The sequence below is a fragment of the Lissotriton vulgaris genome, chromosome 9, assembly GCF_964263255.1.
Source record: "Lissotriton vulgaris chromosome 9, aLisVul1.2, whole genome shotgun sequence".
Lineage (NCBI taxonomy): Eukaryota > Metazoa > Chordata > Amphibia > Caudata > Salamandridae > Lissotriton > Lissotriton vulgaris.
In genome coordinates, this window is record NC_141697.1 from 1,207,201,877 (window position 1) to 1,207,228,956 (window position 27,080).

The 27,080-nt window shown below is 45.1% G+C and overlaps 1 protein-coding gene across 1 annotated transcript in view; it reads left to right on the forward strand.

The window, feature by feature from the left end:
- The first annotated feature begins 275 nt into the window (after positions 1-275).
- Positions 276-27,080, forward strand: part of SEC61A1 (SEC61 translocon subunit alpha 1) — a 32,611-nt gene continuing 5,806 nt past the window's right edge. The window contains exons 1-10 of the mRNA XM_086939287.1: positions 276-515; positions 4,127-4,194; positions 4,812-4,877; positions 6,085-6,163; positions 7,247-7,378; positions 16,664-16,773; positions 19,359-19,512; positions 20,099-20,259; positions 21,105-21,302; positions 21,793-21,984. Of these exons, the coding sequence (XP_086795413.1) occupies positions 509-515; positions 4,127-4,194; positions 4,812-4,877; positions 6,085-6,163; positions 7,247-7,378; positions 16,664-16,773; positions 19,359-19,512; positions 20,099-20,259; positions 21,105-21,302; positions 21,793-21,984 (1,167 nt within the window). The 5' untranslated portion in view covers positions 276-508. The remainder of the gene's footprint in view (positions 516-4,126; positions 4,195-4,811; positions 4,878-6,084; positions 6,164-7,246; positions 7,379-16,663; positions 16,774-19,358; positions 19,513-20,098; positions 20,260-21,104; positions 21,303-21,792; positions 21,985-27,080) is intronic.

Below are 27,080 nucleotides of genomic sequence, written 5' to 3' on the forward strand. Positions count from 1 at the left end.
GCTAAAGCAAATGTTGAGCAACAATAGGCCAGTCAGCTGTTACAAATCAACTATTAACACAGTTGACATAAACTCGTATGTCAGAGACACCTTCTGTGTTGTTTATTTTGTTTCTACGCTTCGTGCTCCTTCCTGGCCCTCTTCTGAGCACTGACGTGTGCAGTCTTTCTTCAGGGTCAGGAGCCAGGCAGCCGCTTCCAAAGAGCTCCGACGTGTGCAGTCTTTCTTCAGTGTCACCAGCGCGCTTGCATCAGTTGCCTGGCAGCTGCTTCCTAGGAGCACCAACGTGTACAGTCTGTCTTCGGTGTCGCCGGCGCGTTGACGTCAGGCGCTTGGCAGCTGCTTCCGAGGAGCACTGACGTGTGCCTGCGCTGCCTCCCTGGGAAGGTGACGTGTCTCTCCTGCTCGGGTTCTTTTAGCAGCGGCCGCCCGAGGAGCCAGGCGGGCAGTGTGTGCCGGGACAGCGGCTGAACGGGCAACAGAGGACGCGGGGAACCAGGCAGACACCATGGGGAGTGAGTATCCGCAGCCCACGGGAGGGAGAGCACGCAGCCGAGCCGGGGACGCAGCCTGCCCTAGAATTCAAATAAATAACGCCAAAATCCGCCATTTTAATACTATGATCGGAGGGCGTCCGGTAATAGGGATGTTGGGAGAAGCAGCCCATGGTTCCCTGTCCCTAAGGACTTCCCCTCACGGCCTCCGACCTTGGTTTTGACACAGGATGTCCGTTTATTGTGAAAGAACGACCCTACCCTACATCTCAGCGGTAGTGACACAAGTGTCCTCAATGAGATAACGTCTCTTCCTTTTCTGTCGCCCACACATCCCCCCCCAAAAGACCAGCTAATTAAGACCTCCTCCCCATTAGTCAATTCATTAAACGTAAATGTCAAGACTGTAGACATGAGTCCTTTATGAGTGAGTTATTATACCATAGGGTCACTTTTTATACCCCAGGGACATTTTCGAAGCCGGTAAGATAGTTGGCTCAATAAATAAACAATACCAAACACGGAAGCACTTAATAAATCCACTGAATCCTTTAATCCAGTACAGTTAATTCTTTTTTTAAATTCAAAACAACGGCCTGGAACATCGTTGATTAATGGTCACTACAAGAACGTCTAGACACACTCACCTAGTGTTAATAAATATCTTAGTTCATATCCTCTCTTGATACAATCGAAGTGCCAGCATTGGCCTCGGTGATTATGGCAGGAAGTTCTTAGTTATACCTGATACAACGATGTACCAGACAGACTGGATTTGTATTTGAAAACGAAGGACTGTATATGAATATGCAAAAAGGGTTCTGTAGATTTGTGGAGTCCTCCCGTCTATTTTGTATTTTTTCACAAGTAGGCGAGTCTACAGTAGCTGCACCGGATGTTGCTTAAACTATAGCTTGTGCAATGTCACTTTTCCATAACTGCTGAACTATCTCCAAAATATCGCTCAGCGAGTTGATCTCTCCTTAAGGTGTCTGCATGACATTCAAGCCATAAGTTCCAATGTCGGAAGTTTTGACTTGGTCTTTTTTCCTTTTGTAGCCATTCATTGGGTATCATTACATTTGAGTTCCTTACGCCTGTTTTGTGCAGTGTGCTAGGAGACCGCATTTTGGTGAAAAGCGCAGTATACTTCGATGTCCTAAATATCCAAGCTCCTTCACCCGTACTGTCTGTTACACTTAGTTGATGTAAGGAAGAGCGTTTATAAAGCCCTCTTTAAGTTTGCATACCAGAGAGCTATGTTTGTTTGCACATGCGCTGTATCTTGAGCAGGGCTGGATACTGGCAGTTGATGTGAACCAACTAATAAGATATTGCAGAGGATAGCGAATGCTACTTTAAGAGACTGGTCACTGGAGTGGCATTAGACCTCGTGTATTAGAGCAAGGGCTGAGCAGCCTTTCAAGCAGCTTTGATCTGTCCGATGTAGTGGTGCACAGAAGAAAACATCGTGCCCCTTGATATGTGTCATGCAGGAAAGATTTACCAAAGGATTTTATGACTGTGATTTCATGTTGTGCTTGACGTGTGCTAGTAATCTTCTATTTGCTGTTTGCTAGAATGTTATACTAATGTCTCGCCGTGAGGGAATTGATATGGATCACTTTTTCCCTGCCTATTGAGACTCCAGCTGCTTCTTGTTGATTTGACAAGTCCAGCCCCCTGAACCCTCCTCCCGCCCCCAGGCATTAAGATTTGAGGTTGTTTGCTTATTCTCTTAAGAGAGTACGTGGCCTAGAAGTGTACTTTACCCTGCGATTTTCGTTATGGTGAAACCAGTTTGCATATAGCTATTCTCCTGCACCTTTCAAATGGCACAACCTGAACAATGATAGACTGGTGTACTCCAGGGACGTAAAAGTAGTGATATGTCGTCCAGTTTAGTTGCATGTGGGTCTGTGCGTCTTTGTTTACACATGTCTCTGTGTGTTTACTTGTGTTTATTCATCCGTTTAACTGTGTGTACCTTGTAAATGCACATGTTGTTGTATTATGTTTGGGTGCGGGTTGTTATACAATTTGTCACACAGTCGTAATAAGTGACCCTCATTCATGGGGCGGGTTAATTATTCTGAAATCCATGCATTATAATTGCATTTTTATAGCCCTCTGGCCTCAAGTTCTCTACATGTACGTTCTAATCGTATGTTTTTGCTTGGCAGATTATATATCTTCAACATAATATCAGGACAAATTAGCCAAACCCCAAAAGGGCCAGTGACTTCACTGTTGTCTTTTCACACTCAAGTTGCATAGCTCATCATCATGGCTTTGCGCTCGTCTTTAATGTTGGCATGTTTTTAGTTTGATGTAAAACAATGCAGTTTTGTCTGTATTCCTTAACTTTATAAGGCATACACTTTTTTGTCTAGATCTGCTGTGTAGTTTCCGAAGTTTAGCAAAATCGAACCAACACCCGCACAAGACAATACTACATTGCAACATCTTTATTCCACTGCCCTCTTCCCATTGTGCGTTGACTTAATAATCGTGTTACGCCATATCAAAGTTACAAAATTCTTTGCATGTATGTCTACAATATTGACTAGTACTTCTACCTTAGATATTTACAATGCGGTTTGTGTGTGTGTGGGGGGGGGGGGGTGCTCCCTCCTGTAATCCTGGTTTTCCACGATTTTAGTGCTGAGGTGTCCTCGTTTCCTACTAACCACGCCCAGATCATAAGAGGGCCAGAAAGGCAAAACAACATATGAAATGAACCTTGCTTCACCGTTTGGTGCTTCAGTATTTGTGCTCATTTTCAAATATCGCAGAAACATCAATTCCCTTTCAAACCGGCAGACATTTATATTTAGACTAGTTTGTCTTTGTGCATTCTTAGTAATCATAAATATTATTTGGGTGTAGGAGTTTTGTTCAGGATGCTGTGCATATAAAATCGTATACATACTTTCTTGGGTTTAACAAGCAATTTTATAAACTGCCAAATTTAGTTTTTTTGGTGTCTGCACAATTTTATTTTTTTATGTCTAGCAGTCGCGTTAAGACTGACTCACGTTTCTGTTTGTGTAAAGAAGTTAGAGTACGTGACACCGTCGTTCCCAATGTGAGGTCACTTGGTTCAATGATCCATCTCCTACTTTTTTTTTTATCACACCAACATTAATAATAATTGAACGTTGAATTAGTTCCTTCCTTTTGCAGTGTTCAATAGTGGGACATTTCTTGATTGTGGTACCTTAATCTTATTACAACCAATCTATTATATCTACATGCAGCAATTATACCCTGGTCGTATTAAGGCTGCTTCTTGCTCAACACCTGTCTTGTTTTAAAAAGTATTCCTGTATCACATGTTTAAGTCCCAATATGACTGATTTGTATACCCAGTTCTAGGTTTTACTGGTTTCAAACCACAATAACTCCAGAATAAACATGTTTATCCTTATTGTGGTTATGTGATTAAGGGCTTGCATCCTCCTTAAAAGTAATGTTAGAATCCTGTTTTCGTTCTGTGTCAAATAAGAACTATTTCAGTGGGTGGAATCCACCCTTTTAATTAATTAAAACCGGCCTTGTAAGTTACTAGACTGCATGGTTTTATTAAGTGACTATATTAATTTAATGAAACTGTTTTGTTGTTTCCACAGTTAAATTTCTGGAAGTCATCAAGCCTTTCTGTGCTATATTGCCAGAAATCCAAAAACCTGAAAGGAAGGTATGTTGGTTAGTTTTCTTGATGTCATACACACTTCATGTTTCTGTTTTTTTAAATGGTAATATTGAAAGTATGTGTTAGCCAAGACACAATGTATGCACACGTCATTCTTGTAGGTCTTCTCATAACCCAAATATTAGTTGCTGATAATTTGTTAAGTGTTTGGTTGCAATATATCTGTTGTGGATCAATTTATGATCCCTTGCTTGGCTGTGTTACAGTTACACATTTAGCCAAACCAACACAATTTCAACCATTCTTTATTTTGAACTCTTCATTAAAAATGTCAATACACAGGGTTGAATTTGTTGTTCTGGTTCATAGAGGGTAGCTGTTAAAAATCAACCTGTGGACTGGCTTGTACATGATTGGTGTGGTAATTTAAAGCCAATATTATGTTATATAGCAGTCAAATATTTTGCATTTGTTATATTTTCTTCAATTTGCAGTATACTTCTTGGGAGGTATTGGTGCCCCCTGAAACCTCAAAGAGAAAATTTATAAACACTTAAAAAAATTGTTGCAGGGAATCCTGTAGTACTGATACTGTGCAGATGAATACAAGATTTGCAGTGAACAATTGTGGATTTAAATGCTTTTCTGCACTTTTCTTGCAGATTCAATTTAAAGAGAAAGTATTATGGACTGCAATCACGCTCTTTATCTTTTTAGTGTGCTGCCAGGTAAGAATGCACTTTTTGTATATAGCCCATATCGTATGGAATGTTTATGCATCTTTAAGCTGTGGTAAGGATATAACCCAGATGCACCATCAGTTTCTGGTGCTGGTATACCAAACTACATGACTTGCCAAATGTAAATTACAACATCGTAATTTGTGTGACTTCTAGATTAACTCAGTGGAGGGGAGCCCACATTTACCAATTTAATGTCCCGGATGTCATACTTACTTTGTGGATTGTGTGCACATGTTTGCATGCAGTCCTGAGGTGTGATCGTATTGGAACCTAATTTTGGAAAAGACTGGCAGCAGCTGATAATCCAGTAGCATATAAAACCCAGTTATGATTTGGAATAACATCTAGAGATAAATAGGATTTTTGTCTCACTTCGCTGTAAGTGCTTGCCTACAACTTGGTCAACACAGAAAAGACTCCCCATATACAAATATCATACAGTGGGTACAAGAAGTCTTCCATATATTTGTTTTGAAAAGCGGATGAATGTGATTTAAAAAAACAAAATGAGGTTTAGGTAGCCTTGGTAAACATTTAATTTAACTATGATTAAGTTCTGATGGGGGTGATCTGTAGGGGTTCGCGCACAAGGAGACCGGACCAAATTCTTTTTGTGGCACATGACTGTCAGGTGGCGAGACAGGTTGTGCCAAATGTATATATGCACGTAGGTTCCTTGGATCATAAGTCCAACTTGGATTCTGATACCTACTAGCTTACCGAACGTGCTTGAGGTGACTACTGAAATCTATAATTGTAAGACTCTCTGCCTTGAAAAAGCCCTTGGCCTGCTAGCCATACGGGCAAAACGTGTCCGCTGTTCTTTGTTTTATTTTTTTTCTTTGAAATAAAACAAATATAGAACAAAAGAATTCACAGTGCATTTTGGGACCTTTTACCCAGGAACTTGCGTGCATATATACTTTTGGCACAACCTGTCTCGTGCAAAAATAATTTAATTTAGCTACCCTAGCAAGAGGGACTCAACAGCAGGCCACATCCCAGGACAGTGAAATAGTAATCGTAGATGACTGCACTTCTTCAGAGATTTGGTTTAGACATCTATGTAAATAGGGTTTGTATATGCATTACTGCCCAAATGAAAGACAGGAATGTATTTAAAATATTTTTTAGCTAAGCAGTGATGTAATTATAGGACTTTATATAATGTTTTTGAAACTTGATGTTCCAGATTCCCCTGTTCGGAATCATGTCCTCCGACTCCGCAGATCCTTTTTACTGGATGAGAGTCATTCTTGCCTCAAACAGAGGTAAGTTCATTCTCTGTGTTTGTCACTGTGTCAGGGGTATACATCCTGGTGTCATTTGTGTTCATTCTAACATGTATTTGGCTAAACTGTGGATGGTCGCTGTGCTTGAAATTCTGTCCTGGCTCTTTATCCACTTATCACATGTAACAAACTTCAATTTCCAAAGTGACACCGTCTTTAGTATAATTCTTTTTGACCGAAGTGCAGTGAGCTGCCACTTGAAGGGCAACCAGTAACCTATGCATCATATTAATTTTTTTGCATCGGGGGGGCATTGGCAAATGCCTTGTTGCCAGACCAGCCAACTTACAAAAATATTTTACAGTGTGAGAAGGGACGGGACCTCATGCCAAGCGCTACCCAAGAGGCACTCTGCCCCCAACACATTACAAAAAAAATTCAAATGGTTGCTGTTCCCCCGATATCCTGGGTTATTTTCATACTCCTTTCATGGATATTGACTGTCCAGAGCCTCCGAAAACTAGCTAAAAAATCATGTAAAGTCATTTTAGCTCCTTTTTCGTGCCACCAGGTCATCTCCTCACCTGGTGAGTGGACGAAGAGAGCAGATATCGAGTGACCATCATAGAGGCACCATGTGAGTTGGTAGGCCTGTATTGGTGGTATTGGACTGAATCCAGCTAGAAGTTGGTATAAAGATGAATCGCCAATTAAATCTTGACTCAGAATTTCTAATGTGTTCTACTTTTTTCAAACAGTGATATGATTGTGTGGCTTTATTTTGGAATTTAAGATAGTTCAACTGGGATCCTGGAGAAATTAGAAGTCTAGTAGTCCTATAACTTACAAATGTCCATTCTATGTGCAAATCCTACTTGTTTTTCTGCACGTGCAGGGCTGTGATTCAGTATGATAGCATATGGAGCACCAAAGCAGTGTGACATCATGGGTTCCAACCCAGCTAATGTGCGAGTGTTGCAAATGTTGGGCTTTTGGATGTTGGTTACAAGACTATTAGGTAGCAATGATACCTACCACTCGTCACTTTTGTTTTTTTTTCTTGTCTTTTTGGTGTGAATAATGAAGTATGTTCTCTTTTTTCCTTTACTTCATTCTGATCAGGTACCTTAATGGAGTTGGGCATTTCTCCAATTGTCACATCTGGTCTCATCATGCAACTTCTGGCTGGTGCCAAAATTATTGAAGTTGGAGACACTCCAAAAGACAGAGCCCTCTTCAATGGTGCACAGAAATGTAAGTTATCATTTTTAATGAACAGTGTTTCTGTCTCTGTTTCAACGCAGATGCGATCGCGAGTGGTGGGGAGGGAGGGGTCATAGGACGGAATGAAACAAAAAAAACAACTCTCGAGCTGGCCGGCTGCTGCCTCTTCACTGTCCTCTTCCTGTCTCTGCTGGCTGCAGGAAGCACCCAGACTCGCCATGGCCAATCACAATGCTGAAGTGCAGCGTTACGATTGGTCTGAGAGCCAAACCTCGGCGCTCAGTCGGACACTGGGAGGCTTCATGTTCCTCACCAGGCAGTCATGTGCACATAAGGAGTGCAAACCACTCCTCTCCCTGCTCTGGCCAGCCCAAACAAAGAGCAGTTCACTTGAATAGGACAAATAAAATAACAATTATTATAATTTTCCCATTGAAGTCAGCGAAGCGACGCTCCTCCTTGGCTGAGGAGCTGCCACTTCACTGATACAGGGAGTACATTATATATATATATATATATATATATATATATATATATATATATATATATGTGTATATATATATATATATATATATATATATATGTGTATATATATATATATATACACACACACACAAAATCTATTTAATGGTTGGTTAAGGTGCACAGCGGCCCCTTTATCAGAACTGGTGGATTCTTAGTTTTTCTGGGACAACAAAATAATTGTGTAGGATAACAGCTGGTAATAGATGACCTACATATGACCTAAATATTACATTGACTGTCCGAATTATACTTTTTGCTGCTCAAAAGTAATCTCAAAGCATTTAGGTGACGAGTGAGATAAAAATGATTGGACAAGTGATGAAAAAGGAGTGGACAAAAAAGGACTGAAAAGGGTAGAAGTGTGGTGAGAATAAGAAACCGGTGTTGTGAATGGAGTGTTAGTCACCAAAATGTCAACAGTTGAAGAGATGTATTCAATTCTCTAGGTGCCAGAACTTCTGGGATGACAGTGCACTCGAGGATACTGATAGTGTTGTCCTGTCAACATTTGCCTGATGTGCCTTGGACAAGGCTTTCAGTGCTTAAGACTTCAGAGTAGTGTGCACGAGTGACTGTGCAGGTGAGCTACTGTTTGGGACTTGTGTGGGATGCAGTGCTCAAAATTGCTGTTACCGTAATTCTAGGATTTCCTGGAATAACAGGCTGGGGTTGTTTTAATGTTACTGGACTTTTTAAATTGTGCCTAAGATGAAGGACCTTGTACATCTTGGGTAGAGGGGATGAATGATTTTCTTCAACAGTGGATTAATGCCTCGTGTTACTGGTGGGAGGCCTTAGAGAGAAACAGAAGGGAGTCCAGCCAAGTCTGCTGGGCTGTTGGCATAAGAGAGTGCTATGTGCAGCCTCCTCGAAGCACACTAGTTGCTGAGGCTAAAGGAAGCAACAAAGCAGATTAAAAACACTTTGCTTCACTCAACTGAGTGTCTGGCTTTATATATATGTGAAAGTACAGGGTCTAGGACTACTATGAGAGATTGAGCAAGTGCTCTTAATGGCAGGGGGACGTTTTTGGAACAGGACCAGTGTAGGAATAATGCATGTACGATGGAGAAATATGCAGTATTGAGTAGTTAAAAATGAAACTACCCCTGCACTGTTCACCAAGTTCCATGATTACAAACAACGCATGGTTCTCCACAAGTACTTCTTAGAAGATTTGTTCAAGTTGAAAGTTCTGAAAACTACAGCTGGGCCATGTGGATTTACCAAACTCCAGTATAACCCCCGCCCCTCCCATCACCCTCGTCAGAAAATAAAATGGAGAGTGGTTTGTTATAAGGTAAGCTCATATTGGAGTCAATGGGTTTTTTAATGTTATTTTATTGTAGGAAGCTGGCTCTTTATATGATATACCACTAGGTGGTTATATTGTGCAAAGAGTCCAGAGAAGTGTACAGGGCTCAATATAAACCCAAAGTGCTCTATTTGTGACTGTGTGGGCGATCAGCCATGGGCCTAAAACATAGTGGCGTAAGGCATTTGTTATGCACACAGTGATCAATAAATGACACACGACTCAAAAACGAGACCCACGCCAATTTTTGAAAAATTAGTTTATCTCAAGTTTTGTTTTAAGACCAAGATGTATGCCAAAAGGTGAAGTAAGTTTTTCAGGAAAAATACTTTACACTTTAAAAAGTGGACACTTAGTGCAATTTTCAAGCTTTGTAATGTTAACATATCAGACAAAAACAAGAATGCAGTTTTGCAGGTAAGAACTTTGCTTAATCAGTGGATACTAGGATAGTTGCGCTGCTCACATGTGAGTAAAGCGTTGTATGGGGTCGATCTCCTGGAGTGAAGGTCAGTACGGGGGTGAGGGTGTCACAAGGCAGCACCAAACTTACACCCTCAGCGGCACAGAGGCGGCCGGGTGCAGAGTGCCAACACAACATTGGGCACCCTATGCAATTAAATGGGGGAGATCAGCCTTGAAGAAAGGCTGCAGGCTTGGTGGTTTGAAGAAGAACTCACAGCTGCCCAGGTATGTAGAAATGCTAGGGGATGTAGGGACCTCGTTGGTTAAGCTCCCCAAGGCCCTGGGGCTTCGGGTGCAGGGGTGTTCTGGGGCGTCGGAAAGCCTTATTGGGCAGGTTGCGGTCCAGGGGGAGTCTTCGAGTGCCGCTGCATGTGTCGACTTGGATTCCGGCAAGGGTCACAGGACTGGTAGTCCACTTGCACTCGCGCCGTGGTCTTCTGGTGCAGAGGTGAGTCTGGTGGTGGTTTTGCAGTTCCTAAGGGCAGAGTTGTTTGTTCTTTGAAGTTGGTTTCTTCTGGACAGGTCCACTGTCCACTGGAGATCTTTATCTTTGTCAAAGGCATGCAGTCCTCTTATGGCTTTGGGGGTTACTGGGCTGCAGGACGGATTGTCTTTTGGCACAGGCTCATGAATGGTACTACTGAAATAGTTGCCCTTGGATTCGACTTTTACTAGGGTTGTAGTTACAATGTATGCCCCGCTTATCCAAAGGTGAGTTGTAACTTTATCCAAGAATTCCTTCCTTACCATACAATGTATCTTCAGCAGGTCCTTTCTTCCTTCCTTCCTTCCTTCCCTTCTTTAGCAAGGTGCTTGTCAAGTGGGATAGGAAGATGCTGCATGGGATCTTCTGGAAAGTCCCTATCCTCAACTGCATCCCGCAGTCACTTGACACTGCAGTTGCTCCTTACCGGCCATGAGTGAAGATTTTGTCACTGGTTGAAGCAGGCTACCCTCGACCATGACTTTAGGTGCATCAAATGCTTACTGGCCCAGGAACTGTCCTCTGATGGTGCCCTAGTAACTGGGGTTTTACTGCTACTTATGCTGTATGATGGAACCGTCTTTGCCCCAGTGACATCTTCTCAAACTAAGGAGGACTTCCCAGCAATGACCATGTTGCTCACTTTTGTTAAAACTCACACATGACATCTCTATATCAAACTGCCCTAGTGCAGCACCCTCCATTTTCTGCAAGATTGATTCAGAAATTTGCATGTTCTTTCGGTCGCATACTTTCCTCAGCTGACAAATGAGAGTAGCTGATATGCTTATGTGGAAACCTGGTAACTACACCATGACAAAGCCGATAGGAACTCTGTTGAGTTTTGAGTAGTGGAGTGGAGATTAGGTTGGAACAGGCTGTAAATCACACCCACAGAATGAAGCAATGGCAGCTGATGATATGACCACCCAATATTTCATTCGCTCTCTCAAATCCTTAATCTCCAGACCTGGGGCATCATTGCTGAGGCCACCAACCTGTCCTTCTTGAAGCAGAAACTAGGGGTGCACTGTGCTTAGTTTCTGTCTCAATCTTATGGGTAAAATTTACTGTTAAACAGTTGAACAGATTAGAATACTGTACCCAACCATGAGGACCACCAAGGATCTGTCTCGAGAAGGAACAAAACTGTGTGAAAGTTTCTTTTTTTTACAGCGAAAATGAAAAACCAGGATGGTGGAATGTACTCCTCTTTCTTACCCTCCATCGTCTTCTCACCAGTTTCCATCCTCCTCGATACTCCAAAAGATAATTTAAGACTGTGCCATGGAAGAAGTAGCTGTGCATGTGTTGGTCCCAACCTCCCTTTGAATTCATGTATTCAGTCATTTACCTACCTAAGCTGCAAATGGTTCTTTATGCAAAACCTGCCAATCTGGAATTGAAAAATACTGGTCGTGAAATACACTGCAGAAGTTTGCCGTTTGAAAAAGTGATAATTTCCAGGTACTCGGTCTGTCTCCCAGGTGGGGTACCATTGCAGGTTTTTATTATGGCCATCAAGTACACTAGAACGATAAAGGAAATTGAAGTAGACATGGTCTCTTGGGGCAGTGTAGAGATCCGAGAGGGGAGGTGTCTTACATGGACTCTGCCAAATGCTTTTGGTCCCCTAACCAATAGATTGCAGCATAAGTGTTGAACTAATGGAAATCCTAGTCTTCAAGGTGGAAAACTGTTGTTACTGGCAGTTTTTTGCTGTTAATCTCTAATCTTTTTGATCACGCATACATGGTAATAGTGGTTTCAAAGTCCTACTCTTCTGTCCAGTTGTGCAAACTCCCAAACTTGACCGGTGCTACATTGCCATGCTTTTGCTGATTGTGTGCTCTACTAATTATCAGTAACAAAATGCTGAAGTGTCAATGCCTTCGTAGTGGGGTGGGGGGGGGGGGGGAGTGTATTAACATGTGACTATTGACAAGGCTACTTAATTCTTTTTGAAGATTGTGCTCCCTTTTGGCTAGGCTGTGATGACTTGCGGTGTCATTCGCAATGGGTTCTAAACCTTAGAATTTTGGGATTTATTCATAGACCTAGTCATGGAGCGGCAGTGGCAGAATACAGTCTTTCTGATAATTAGTACAGGCCAAGCTGTTTTCCTGTGAGAATGATCTGTGTCGATATGATACATTTCCACTACTATGATTTGTGAGGACCCTGCCCGGGCATCTGAGTGAGCTTTGTGTGCACTGGGAGTACATTTGGTGGCTGGAAGTTTCTCCTTGTTGAATGCAAATGGGTTACTCTAAGGCAAGTAGGCTCCTTTTTTTGATCCCACTTGGTAAAAGCCTGACATAAGATGACCCTCCACAGAATTGACAAGTGTATTGCTCCCATTCTGGAGTTTTGGGTTTAGAACATACTTTGACAGTAAGGTGTGGAAGGACCGTGGGAGGCTGCTGTAGCTATGCAGCGGTGACTGTTTTAATAGAGGTCTGCTCATTGTCTTTTCCTGAGCACCACCATTCGGCATCCTGGAGAGAGTGGGGATGTGGAGAAAGTCGTCGATTTGTACAGGGGTAATCCCATTTGTTTGTTCCATTGGCGCAAGTACCAAAGGCTCATGGCTACCTGTTGCAAGGTCTTCCCGGGTGATTGTGCTCCTGTTTTGAGTGCTTCAGCGCGAGACTTTTTTTTTTTTTTTTTTTTTTTTTTTAGGTTTTGACTGGCGATGCACACGTAGTGCGCATGCGCCAAAAACCTTATGATTTGTGTGTGGGGTCGGGTCTACACCCCCTCCTCCCATTGGCTAGCTCCATAAATGGAGGCTAGCCATTGGGAGAAGGCTCTGTCCGTCAATCTCGGACTTGATTCGGGGGCGTTCCCGAGAATTTTTGGCTTTTGGCTACGTCAGCCGAAAGCCTGTTCTCGGGAACGCCCCCTGAATCTGGTCCGGCATTGAAGGCACCCGGAAGAAGTCCAGGTGAGTGCTTGCTTTTTTTTTTTTTTGCTTTTTTTTTTTTTTGCCCGTTCCCACCCGCTCTCCGTGTCTCCGGACCCCGTTCCCGCCCCCCTACCGCTGCCTCGCTCTCCGTGTCTCCCTGGCCCCGTTCCCACCCCCCTACCGCTGCCTCGGCTCCCAGTTCCCGCCCCCCTACCGCTGCCTCGCTCTCCGTGTCTCCCCGGCTTCGTTCCCGCCCCCCCTACCGCTGCCTCTGCTCCCGTTCCCACCCCCCTACCGCTGCCTCGCTCTCCGTGTCGCCTCGGCTCCCAGTTCCCGCCCCCCTACTGCTGCCTCGCTCTCCGTGTCTCCCCGGCCCCGTTCCCACCCCCCTACCGCTGCCTCGGCTCCCAGTTCCCGCCCCCCTACCGCTGCCTCGCTCTCCGTGTCTCCCCGGCTTCGTTCCCGCCCCCCTACCGCTGCCTCTGCTCCCGTTCCCACCCCCCTACCGCTGCCTCGGCTCCCGTTCCCGCCCTTCTACCGCTGCCTCGCTCTGTCTCCCCGGCCCCGTTCCCGCCCCCTACCGCTGCCTCGGCTCCCGTTCCCACCCCCCCTACTGCTGCCTCGCTCTGTCTCCCCGGCCCCGTTCCCGCCCCCCTACCCCTACCGCTGCCTCGGCTCCCGTTCCCGCCCCCCTACCGCTGCCTCGCGCTCTGTGTCTCCCCGGCCCTGTTCCCGCCCCCTACCGCTGCCTCGGCTCCCGTTCCCGCCCCCTACCGCTGCCTCGCGCTCTCTGTGTCTCCTCGGCCCCGTTCCCGCCCCCTACCGCTGCCTCGGCTCCCGTTCCCGCCCCCCTACCGCTGCCGGAGTTGCAGGAGAGCCCCACTGGCTGAAAGAAGATGCTAGGTTTAGCTGTTTTTTCTCGTGTCTTTTCTTTTATTGAGCCATGGGGAGGGGTAGGGGGTAGGTGGAGAGGGTAAAGGAATAAGCCCTTTCAGTGCAATGCAGTTCTCTCCAGTCATCCATCATATCTACGCTATCCATCAAGTCAGCCAACTACATTCGAAAATATGTGCTCTGTCCCTGTTCATTGAGGATATCCATTTTACCCGTCATTACAGAGTTACCATTGCTTGTCCGTTTCATAGGGCTCTTGCTTATGAAACATCTATCAGAAGTAATCTTCCTGGTCCATGTTTATCACTTCTAGAACAAATAGATAGCCACCCCTCTGTTGACGGTAGAAGACACAGATTAATATCACTGTCCACCCCATTTCTCTGCTAGCTTGGAATACTCCATGTGCATTTTAATGTGTTTCCTGCAGGAACTTGATTCCTACCCTGTTCTGTTTAAGGAAAGCAAAACAAGTGATGGGTCGACTTTATGAAATAATGTCAGCCACCAGTAATCGTGTGCCCCTGTTGCCTGCTTGTGCCTCCGTGTGCCCCTGTTGCCTGCTTGTGCCTCCGTGTGCCCCTGTTGCCTGCTTGTGCCTCCGTGTGCCCCTGTTGCCTGCTTGTGCCTCCGTGTGCCCCTGTTGCCTGCTTGTGCCTCCGTGTGCCCCTGTTGACTGCTTGTGCCTCCGTGTGCCCCTGTTGACTGCTTGTGCCTCCGTGTGCCCCTGTTGCCTGCTTGTGCCTCCGTGTGCCCCTGTTGCCTGCTTGTGCCTCCGTGTGCCCCTGTTGCCTGCTTGTGCCTCCGTGTGCCCCTGTTGCCTGCTTGTGCCTCCGTGTGCCCCCGTTGCCTGCTTGTGCCCCCGTTGCCTGCTTGTGCCTCTGTGTGCCCCCGTTGCCTGCTTGTGCCTCCGTGTGCCCCCGTTGCCTGCTTGTGCCTCTGTGTGCCCCCGTTGCCTGCTTGTGCCTCCGTGTGCCCCCGTTGCCTGCTTGTGCCTCCGTGTGCCCCCGTTGCCTGCTTGTGCCCCCGTTGCCTGCTTGTGCCTCCGTGTGCCCCCGTTGCCTGCTTGTGCCTCCGTGTGCCCCTGTTGCCTGCTTGTGCTGTGTGGGTGTGTGTGGAGGGCTCTGTGGCTGTGTGTGTGGGAAGCTTTGTGTGGCTGTGTGTGGGGGGGGGCTTTGTGTGGCTCTGTGTGTGGGGGGGCTCTGTGTGGCTCTGTGTGGGGGGGGGGGCTCTGTGTGTTTGTGTGTGTCATTTGCGAGAGATAAAGCTAGTGGCATTGTAAATGACAATGCCATTTATGTTAGAAAAAAAAACATAAATAAAAATGTCAAGAGCAATGCCAATAGCTCTAACTTTAACAAAGGCAAAACCATTGCATTGTAAATGCTTGTTCTTCTTCTGTACCTGCTGTGAAAACCCTGACCCGAAACTAAGACTGTGAGCTCTGCAAAGGAGACGGTAACAAAGCGCATGAACCACATTGGACCCTTACAATTGGATCAGAATTATGTCTGCAGCATGATTCTGTTATCCACGCCTCCTCCTCCTCTTGGCCCCACCAGCCGTTGGTTCCAGATTTCTCATTGATTGACTTCATATAGAAAATCTTCAAAAAGCTGTGGGGTTGCTTCTGTACCAGAGTCTTTCTGGTCTGCTAAGGGAGGGAAGTTGAAGATACCCCCTGCAGAAGGACTGTCCAGAGGAGCCCAGCCACCATGTCCTAGTGGCAGGGACAGGCCAGAGGCACACACTAGCCTGCTGTGACTCAAGAACTGACCTGAGTGCTGGATTGTATTTCTGTGCTGTGCACGTACACTTAAACCACACCCTATATGCTGCGGCAACCCTGGAGAAAAAAGAGCGTGTGACCAGTACCTCCAAAGACTGCCTCTGACATCCTCTATGCTGTCTTTGTCAGGAAGTGGAGGAACATTGGAGAATCACAAGCTCTGGAGGATGAGCTCTTTGCTTGTTTAGGAGAATTTCTTGGTTTGTTTTGGGACTGTCTCCTGTGAACCCTGCAGCTGCACGCACTGACCAGTCGTGGTCTGCATAAAGCACCCAAACATTTGAGAAAGGCGGGGCTGTTGAGCACACCCTCAGGAATGAAGCCTCCTGCTAAGGGCCTTACTCCTGCTCTGTTCAGATAACTTCTGTGCCTTTGAAGTTTTGTTCAAGACCATGTAACTGTGGCTTTAGGAAAAGCTGCCGTGGGGGTTGCCAGTGAATTAGGAATTGAATGACTGACCTGCGGATAAGTGACAAAGTAGTCTGATTAGGCTGTGTGCAGTGAGCCTGCACCTGTGAAATGATATATCAAGCTTGATACATTTTTTGCCCTATTTTCTCCTGTTGACCGTGCCTACGGTCCTACTTCTTTGTATGGTGTTTCACTTTGGTATATGTCTCTTTAATTCAATGGATTAGCCTATCGTTATTACATGCTATTTGGTAATGGTTGAGCTGGGCCTCTACACCTTGACGCCCACCTCCATGAAAAGCCTCAGACTGCTTGCCCAGCTGTCCGAAGGGTCAAGTGCTGAACGGGTGTGCTTGGTGTTCATCTTGCAGAGCAATAGTAGGTCATACACAAGGACAGGCGTAAAACCCAGTAAGCGCTGTTTGCCCCATCGCCTCCAAAGTGGTTCTGAAAAAGTATGTTATTCATGATTTTAAATTACCCCATATCCTGGGGTTAACTCTTACCTTTTTTCTGTTCTACAGTGTTTGGTATGATTATTACCATCGGCCAGGCTATTGTGTACGTAATGACAGGAATGTATGGCGATCCTTCAGAGATGGGTGCGGGCATCTGCCTCCTTATCACTATCCAGGTATTTGCTAAAGCAAAGTAGATTTATTATGCTTATTTTTTTGGTTCAAACGGATAAACTAATTCACACTGGCTATTGGGATCTTTACACCTGATGGCGTAATAGTGCTTTAAAGGCACCCCGCCCCGCAACCCCACAGACACACACACACACACACACACACACACACACACACTTTACTCACTTGTGGCTTCCACGGTCACTTGCACTGTTTGTCAGATGCGCTTAGTACTCCAGATTTTACACCCCCCCCCCCCTATTAATAGTCTTCCTGATCCCTCCGTTTCTTTGCACCATCCAGCTTGTACCCCCCTCAATGAAATCTCTGCTGTCCCTTCTTTAATGTAACTTTTAAACCACCCTTAAACAAAAACACCTATTGCTTTACTTCCCTCTGCTTCTTTATTTTCTTTAAATTAATTTCCTTCATTCACTTTTAAAAATGCTAATTAGTATTCCAGTTTCATAACCTTTGGGTGTGTGTTTGCAATAGCAAACAATTACTGTGAATACATCTCCTCCGAGAACTTAATTGTGATCAGGGTAAGCTCAGGATTTTTCAGCAGCGGGTGCAGGCCATGGGCATATGGTATAAATCTGATCTTTTGTTTGTTCCCCAAAAGAAAAGACTTTGCTAGGGTTTGCGATTAGTGGCCACCAAGACCCATTAGTAGTCCCAGATGTAGTACATCAGCAGAGGATCTTGTTAAATAATGGCTGCTTCATGAAATATTCTGATCTAAAATGTTTCTGTTGATTCAATGCATCTCTGCTTCGCTTTTAAATGTGCTAAAACTACGTAAATTATTGTTAATATAATGTGCAAAATGAATTACTTGTGATAAAGATGTCAGAAATGCTATGGGCAAAGAGTCCCTTTTTCAGGTGTGATATCTGTTTAAGGTTTACCAGAAACGGTTTTGGTAAAGCAGAGAAGTGGAGAATTTCGGCAGAATTCGTGGAAAAAAAATCTGTCTAAGAAAATTGACCTGCTAAGTGTTAGTGAATATAGAGAATTCCTTTCCAGAATGGTGATCCTGAGGCAACAGTTGGACATCTAGAAGAATATGCCATGGTCATCCATATTCTCCATTAAGTGCTTCATAAGGCACAGAATCTTAAATATGTATGCCCAAAGTGTTGTATTTGTGTTAACTGTGAAGTGGTCACTATCAACTCCACTCCAATGCTTGTTTTCCTTGAGTATTGCATACGCTTTTGGAAAATAGATAGTGAACCAGTTTTCTAAAATGTCTATTTTTATTAGATCTTGGTGGTTGGATTGTGCGAGTTTGTGGGAGACTGTCAACCACCTGCTTAAGGCTTAATAGTGGAAATATTACTTGCATTGTTTGCTTAGTTTTGGAGACTCCTTTCCAAATAGTTGAAGGCCACCAAAACATGGAATACATAACGACTGTATAATTCCTAGCTGTATCCTTGTGCACAGCTTTATTGATGGTGTCTGTGTGCAGGCCTGTGACTCCTCTTTTTTCAGATGTTTGCACTCGCCATGTGCAAATGCATATTTGTCACGCCTCTTGACACTTAATGTCAAGCTTTGCTAAACCACACTGAAAAAGGGACCTGATTTTTGGTGAGATCTGTTGTCCATTCAATTTAGAGGTCTTTCAGCAGATTACTTGACTTGAAGACTCAAAAACATTAGTTCTGCCGTGTATTACAGAATTTGACTTGGTTTATGTGTCTCAAGAAGGGTAAATCCTAAAAGTTATCTTGCCAAAACTGTGTCTAGATCACCAAGAGACACAAATTGCAATTAAAAAAATAAAAATGCTTGGCTACATTTGGTTGCTACTCTGTACTGAATATCAGTGAGTACCAAGAAACAGAAAAAAGTGATTGATTCCGTACTTGAATTAATCGCACCCACTGTAAATGAGTCCCTTCTGAATGATAACACAAGTAACCCCAGGCCCTTTTCCGCTTTATTGGATCTCGTCATTATGGTGCCGCCTAAATTCCATGGCACTGTGAGTAGGGAGCCCACATCACGACTTGTGTGCCGTACTTAGGGTGTCAAGATGCGCGCGCACACACACACACACACACACACACACACACACACACGCTGTTCACCCTCCTTTGTAGATCCTGTGAAAAAATATGCATGCTTGGCATTTTGAAAGTCATTCGAATCGCTGCAATAAATATCTGGGTCTACTTGTGTAATGTAGGGGTGTGTGTCGCTCTCCCTATACATATATTATACATGGGGTTTTTAGTAATCTTGGTATAAACGCCAGTCTGTAATTTCTTTATAATTTGCGTTTTGTGACTCTCCCAGTCGCAGATTATAAAGAAAAGACGTCACAACTAGACTATATCATTACAGTATAATTCTGATGTCCCAATGTCCTAGACGTTTTATTTGTATTCTTTGTTGAAACCTCACTCTTTCTTATGAAAAAAGCCATGCATGTACAGTGTAAATAGGTCAAAACCTTTCTAAGCTATGCAATTGCGAAAATGAGATCAAATACTTATACAGGTAAATTGACAGCAACAAATTTAAGTAAGAGTAATACCCTGTGTTAACATGGTTCTTCATTTCTTTCTTGTAGCTTTTTGTCGCTGGTCTTATAGTTCTTCTTCTGGATGAACTTTTACAAAAGGGCTATGGCTTGGGATCTGGTATCTCTCTCTTCATTGCTACAAACATCTGTGAGACAATTGTCTGGAAAGCTTTCAGCCCCACCACTGTGAACACTGGCCGAGGTAAAAGGAAGTCTGGCTTAAATTGTTTTTTTTTTAACCTGCTGTCATTTTTGTGTCCCTGCATTATTTTTGGTACTTCACCTTATACTCAAAAATAGATATGTTGCAAAAAAGGTTGTTTTCTTAGAATTACAGACCTCCATAGTTTGCATCCTTACAAGCAGAGTGCTCTATATACACTTAATTACATAGACTCCGCCTGTGCTCTGTCTTAATTGTTCAGAGGACATAAACTCTCCCTTCAACTCAAGACAGGTATGGATCACTCTTTGAACAGTATTTGATAAAAACAGATCCATGCTGGTGGACACCTGAGACCACGCTATAGGAACTGCATAGAAAAAAGGGTTTAGCGGAGCAATAATATTGGTACCTAAGTACTGTGTTGCTGGATTCTGATCCAGTTCCATAAAGCGCATTTACCATATTTAAGTTCCTGGTGTATTCATATCCTAACATGATATTTTCTTCGTACATGATATTTTTTTCGTATACTTTTCTGCCAATGTTGGTCTGCCTGCAGAGGATACGTGGTCTTTCTAACATTCCTATAGTGATTCCTATATTTGTTACACTGCCGTTTCAGGTACTGAGTTTGAAGGTGCCATTATTGCTTTGTTCCACCTTTTGGCAACTCGCACTGACAAAATCAGAGCTCTCCGTGAGGCCTTCTACCGACAGAACCTTCCCAACCTGATGAATTTGATTGCCACCATCTTTGTCTTTGCTGTTGTAATATACTTTCAGGTGAGTTTACGTAACCATCCTTATACATCGTCCACTATATATTTACACAGTAAATGTGTTCTCTGGTCCACATCTTGTAGGCTTTTTCCTATTGCTGCAAATGTAGTTTATTGTTTTTATGGCCTCCTTCATATATTCAATATATGGAAAATAAAATGGTCTCCAACTGAAAATTGTGTTTTGAGCTTAAAATTAAGAATTTAGGATATTTGTCTTTCATTCTTCCAACCAAGGCATCATTATGTATATGTTGTAAATCACATGTAAGACCGCTTGTAATCTGTATTGCAGTTTTGAGTCCGCATCTGTCTTTGGACTGGTACCCATTTTGTCTGCCATCTCTGTGGAGATGAAATACTTAAAAATCAATTTTAAGCAGATTTCTTCTTTAAGCTTTTTCAGGAAAGTATTTTATCAAAAACCTTTACAAGAATTTTCTGTGGGTCAAGTTTTATAAAATCTTAAACTTCTCAGCGTGCTAAGCTTTTTAACTTGACGACAACTTCAGGGTGAAACAAATTTTAAAGCGTCCCTTACAACAGTAAAGGAACTTCTTCAACCCGTTAAGTACATTCTTGAGCTCCTCCTCTTTAATGTTGAAAGGCATGATGAATATCCTAATGTTCGCAGAAACTGAACACATTGAGGTTAAAGAGTTTGTAAATGACTATTTGACATGGGAGGAGTGGGGTGATCCGTTTTGGTTGCAGCACCCTTTTTCCAGTAACCAGCATAGATTGCTGAAAGCGAGAAAATAACAGTTCTCATTGAATCTTCTGTGTTAAGTATATTGTCATTCTAAGTTCTATTGCATGTTTACTCTGTCTCTCTTTTGTTATATGCAGGGTTTCAGAGTTGACCTTCCAATCAAATCGGCACGTTATCGTGGACAGTACAACACCTATCCTATCAAGCTTTTCTATACCTCAAACATTCCCATCATCCTCCAATCTGCCTTGGTATCCAATTTGTATGTGATATCTCAGATGTTGTCTGCTCGCTTTAGTGGCAACCTACTGGTTAATCTCCTAGGTACTTGGTCTGTAAGTATTCTGCTGCGATTTTTTTCATAATCTATATAAGGGAATAGGAATTGTGCTGATGCATAATAAATGATGTGCGTAGAGGATTCAACAGTTACAATACTCCTGTATCTTACTCTTGTTCAACCGTGTATGTTTTGGTGACCTTTATTACATTATGGGCAGAGGGGATATCATTTCTAGTTCTACGCAATTTATCTCCCCATCCCTCTCCCTGACCTGGGGTAAGCCATTTACTTTCAGTACATATTCGAAAGGGCTGAAATTTAGAGGTACTGAGGCGATAAACATCCCAGGAAAATGGCACATGCTTCAAAACTGTCAACAAAGAGCATCTGTTTATATTGATTAAAAAGTAAATAAGGGAAATCAACAAAATTTTCTGTTTAAAGACATTCATAAGTTTTACATGAAGAACCTGTTTCTTTTCTTGGGATTTGTTATGTGTAAGGAATATTTGTTTCTTTACCGTTCACTATTTTTTTCTTAGGATACCTCGACTGGCGGTCCTGCTCGAGCTTACCCGGTTGGTGGGCTGTGTTACTACCTCTCTCCACCGGAGTCGTTTGGTTCTGTACTAGAAGATCCGGTTCATGCTGCAATTTATATCGTGTTCATGCTGGGCTCATGTGCATTCTTTTCAAAGACCTGGATTGAAGTGTCTGGATCCTCTGCTAAAGATGTAAGTGAGGAAGCTGGTTTGTAACCGCTAAATTTTTTGTCATGGTGATAAGACTTTTCTTGAAGCTCAAATGTTCACAATTGTAACATTCTGGCTGTGGGTTTATGATGCAGTGGTCGCTCCTCTGCTTCTCCACCGTGTAGCGGTATCGTTGACCCACGCTGCTTCTGCCATTTAATTAATTGTTGTAACCTCGCTAGCATATTTGTTTGCACTGCCATTTCATTAATTGTTTCAACCTCGCTTGCCTGCCGGTTTCATAGAACTGAGCTGCATTATTTAACTGTGCCTTTAACCGCATTGAGTTCACCTCGCCTGCTTGCACCATTGTTTTTCTTGCCAAAGTAATAGCGCGATACCCCCCAGCGCCCTTCTCGACTCCCCCCTCCATTTTGTAGCTGTTGTTGTTGTGCTTCGTGTTGACCCGAGCCCGCCCCGCCTCCCAGCCGAGCCGCCCTCCCACTATCTATTTACAGCGCTTCCTGTACCAGAAGCGCTGTGATCCCTCTGTGCTTCTGCCCCGAGTGGTCGCTCCTCTGCTTCTCCACCGTGTAGCGGTATCGTTGACCCACGCTGCTTCTGCCATTTAATTAATTGTTGTAACCTCGCTAGCATATTTGTTTGCACTGCCATTTCATTAATTGTTTCAACCTCGCTTGCCTGCCGGTTTCATAGAACTGAGCTGCATTATTTAACTGTGCCTTTAACCGCATTGAGTTCACCTCGCCTGCTTGCACCATTGTTTTTCTTGCCAAAGTAATAGCGCGATACCCCCCAGCGCCCTGCTCGACTCCCCCCTCCATTTTGTAGCTGTTGTTGTTGTGCTTCGTGTTGACCCGAGCCCGCCCCGCCTCCCAGCCGAGCCGCCCTCCCACTATCTATTTACAGCGCTTCCTGTACCAGAAGCGCTGTGATCCCTCTGTGCTTCTGCCCCGAGTGGTCGCTCCTCTGCTTCTCCACCGTGTAGCGGTATCGTTGACCCACGCTGCTTCTGCCATTTAATTAATTGTTGTAACCTCGCTAGCATATTTGTTTGCACTGCCATTTCATTAATTGTTTCAACCTCGCTTGCCTGCCGGTTTCATAGAACTGAGCTGCATTATTTAACTGTGCCTTTAACCGCATTGAGTTCACCTCGCCTGCTTGCACCATTGTTTTTCTTGCCAAAGTAATAGCGCGATACCCCCCAGCGCCCTGCTCGACTCCCCCATCCATTTTGTAGCTGTTGTTGTTGTGCTTCGTGTTGACCCGAGCCCGCCCCGCCTCCCAGCCGAGCCGCCCTCGCCCCTCCCCCTCCACTATCCATATATGACAGTTCTTCCCGCGCGCAGCGTTCACGCGCAGCGACCGCGCCCAATCCGCGCCGAAGGTGCGCCAAAGGTAAGCCCGTCTACGCCCGTCCGCGACTGGACCGCGCCCAGCGCCAGTCCCCCTGGCCCCCGTCCCTCCCTGCCCCCCCGCATTACCTACGATACCGCAACCCTCCTAGCCCTTAACCCCGGTCGCGCTCCCACCTGCGTCCAAGCCGCCCCTGGCCAAACCCATGGACCTTTCTCCTGCTTCTCCTGCAAATTCAGCGGCACCATCAACATCTCCGCTACGACCACACCACAGATTCCCGACCCCAACCAACTACAATGCATCCTCCTCAACACCCGCTCGGTGCACAGGCACGCCATTGACCTATGGAACCTACTGGACCCCATCTCTCCAGACGTCGCCTTCCTAACGGAAACATGGATGAATGCTTCCTCCGCACCAGACATCACCATTGCCATCCCTGAAGACTATAAGATCACACGCAAGGACCGTACCGGCCACACAGGAGGAGGAATCGCTATCGTCCATAAGAAATCAATCCGCATATCAACCAGCTCGGACGCCAACCTCGCCAACTCCGAACACCTTCACTTCCAGATCCACATCGACCCCAAAACCACACTCAGAGGCACCCTCCTCTACAGACCACCAGGACCCCGCGCAAAATTCAGTGAAGACATCACGGACTTCATCACCCCACACGCGCTCCCCTCCAAAGACTACATCCTTCTGGGAGACCTCAACTTTCACCTCGAAAGGATCAACGACCGCAACACCGCCACCCTCGTGGACAACCTCGCCAACCTCGGACTTAAACAACTAGTCACTTCCCCCACCCACATCGCAGGTCACACACTCGACCCCATCTTCACATCCAGCAACCATGTCTCCTTCAACCACACTACGGACCTCCTCTGGACTGACCACAGCTGCGTTCACTTCACCTACAACAAACCAAAACCCAGCATCCACCTCCAACCTACCCTACAAAGGAACTGGAACAAAATCACCACGGACCAAATCTCCGCATCGCTCCTTCAAAACACCCCAGCCCTCTCTTCTAACGCTAACGAAGCCGCCGCCAACCTCACCCTATGGTTATCCAACACCGCTGACACCTTAGCACCACTGAAAAAACGTCAAAACAAACCTGGCAGCAAGAAGGCCTCATGGTTCAACGATGATCTCAAGAAGTCCAAGAAACTCTGCCGCTCCCTTGAAAAGGCCTGGAAAAAAGACCCAACCACCAGCACCAAGGACGCCTTCAAAAACGCCACCCGCACTCACCATAAACTAATCCGAAAAGCCAAGAAAACAGCATTCAAGGATCGACTTGACGACAACGCCCACAACAGCAAGGAACTTTTCAACATCGTCAAGGAATTTTCCAATCCCTCGGCCAACTCCAACGACATCACCCCCTCTCAAACCCTCTGCGACTCCCTAGCCTCATTTTTCCACAACAAGATTGCAGACATCCACAACAGCTTTGACAACCAACCCGGAAACCAACCCACCCTACCATTTGCTGATCATCTTCCCCCCGTGAACACCCTTAACGACTGGAACCCAATCTCCACTGAGGACACCATCCGCCTGATGAATTCCATCCACTCAGGATCCCCCACAGACCCATGTCCTCACCACATCTTCAACAAAGCAGACTCCGTCATAGCACCGCACCTCCGAGACGTCATCAACTGCTCCTTCAACTCCGCCACCTTCCCGGAAGACTGGAAACACGCTGAACTCACCGCCCTTCTGAAAAAACCCACAGCGGACCCCACCGAACTCAAAAATTATCGCCCCATCTCGCTTCTCCCATTCCCGGCCAAAGTCTTCGAGAAAGCTGTCAACAACCAGCTCGCCGCCTTCCTCGAAACCAACAAATCCCTCGACCCCTCACAATCTGGCTTCCGAGCAAAACACAGCACTGAGACCGCCCTCATCGCAGCAACAGACGACATTCGAACTCTACTGGACAATGGAGACACAGTCGCCCTCATCCTCCTCGACCTCTCCGCAGCCTTCGACACAGTCTGCCACAGCACCCTTCTACAGCGCCTCAGAAACATCGGAATCCAAGGAAAAGCACTTGAATGGATCACCTCGTTCCTCACCGGAAGAACCCAGAGAGTCCGCCTTCCACCATTCAAATCCAAGGCCTCTGAAGTCATCTGCGGCGTTCCACAAGGTTCATCACTCAGTCCCACCCTATTCAACGTATACATGAGCCCCCTCGCGGCCATCGCACGCCATCACAACCTCAACATCATCTCGTACGCGGATGACACTCAACTGATCCTCTCCCTCACCAATGACCCCAGCACCGCCAAAACCAACCTACACGAAGGAATGAAAGAAGTTGCCGAATGGATGAAACAAAGCCGTCTGAAACTAAACTCAGATAAAACAGAAGTCCTCATCTTAGGTACATCCCCCTCTGCATGGGACGACTCCTGGTGGCCGGAAGCCCTCGGAAAAGCACCCATCCCAACAGACCACGCACGGAACCTAGGCGTCATCCTGGATTCTTCACTCTCAATGAACAGACAAGTCAACGCCGTATCCTCTTCCTGCTTCAACATTCTTCGCATGCTCAGAAAAACATTTCGCTGGATCCCCTCCGATACAAGGAAAACAGTCACCCACGCTCTGGTCACGAGCCGACTGGACTACGGTAACACCCTCTACGCAGGTATTACCGCAAAACTCCAGAAGAAACTCCAACGAATCCAAAACTCCTCAGCCAGACTCATATTAGACATCCCACGCAACGATCACATCTCTGGTCACCTTAAAGACCTCCACTGGCTACCCGTCAATAAGATGATCACTTTCCGACTGCTTACCCACGCACACAAATCACTCTACGACATCGGTCCAGAATGCCTCAACTCACGACTGTCCTTCTACACCCCCTCCCGCCATCTACGTTCCTCCAGCCAAGCCCTCGCCACTGTACCTCGCATCAACAAGACCACCATGGGAGGTAGATCCTTTTCATACCTGGCTGCTAAAACTTGGAACTCTCTCCCCGCTTACCTTCGCCTTACCCAGAACCACCTAGCATTCAGAAAGCAACTTAAAACGTGGATTTTTGACAAGTAATTCTCCTCCCCTTCCTAAGCGCCTTGAAACCCTACGGGTATGTAGTGCGCTATATAAATCCTTTGACTTGACTTGACTAAATCGCAATTTAGTTTAATATCCAGTTGCGTTTCAATGGAACATGTTTTTAAATTACGTTTTAGGAGACTAAACAGTTTGGCCAACTAGTCCATATAGCACTTAGTGAGTTAATTGCACTCCCAAGTTCATAGTGAAATGTTTGCCACTCACTTCAATTTTCCTTTGTCTGCCGATATACCTTCTAGACCACATGACACTCCCTTATGCTTTCTATTTTATTTGCAATTGTATTTATATAGCTTTTCATGCCTCATGTGAGGCGCTGAAGCTCATTTGATGGCTCGTAGTACTACACTCCTTACATTTTGGGCTATGAATGAAATCTGAGAAAAATATGAACATTGATTTTGTCTGAGTAAGGCCATCCATTACACTTGGTATACTCTTGTTATAAAACCAGCCAAAAATGTTTTTGCATGGTTATTTCCATTTTCAGTCCACACCTGCTCTGCACGTGTCTTGGGGTGCCGCACAACTTTTAAGGGTTCATCGTCTTTTATCATGTGCCTACCGTCTGCAGTGTGTAGCTGATATCACTTTTGAAGATGTCTTTCCTGGTGTTGGATCTAGGGGTAGGGGCACTC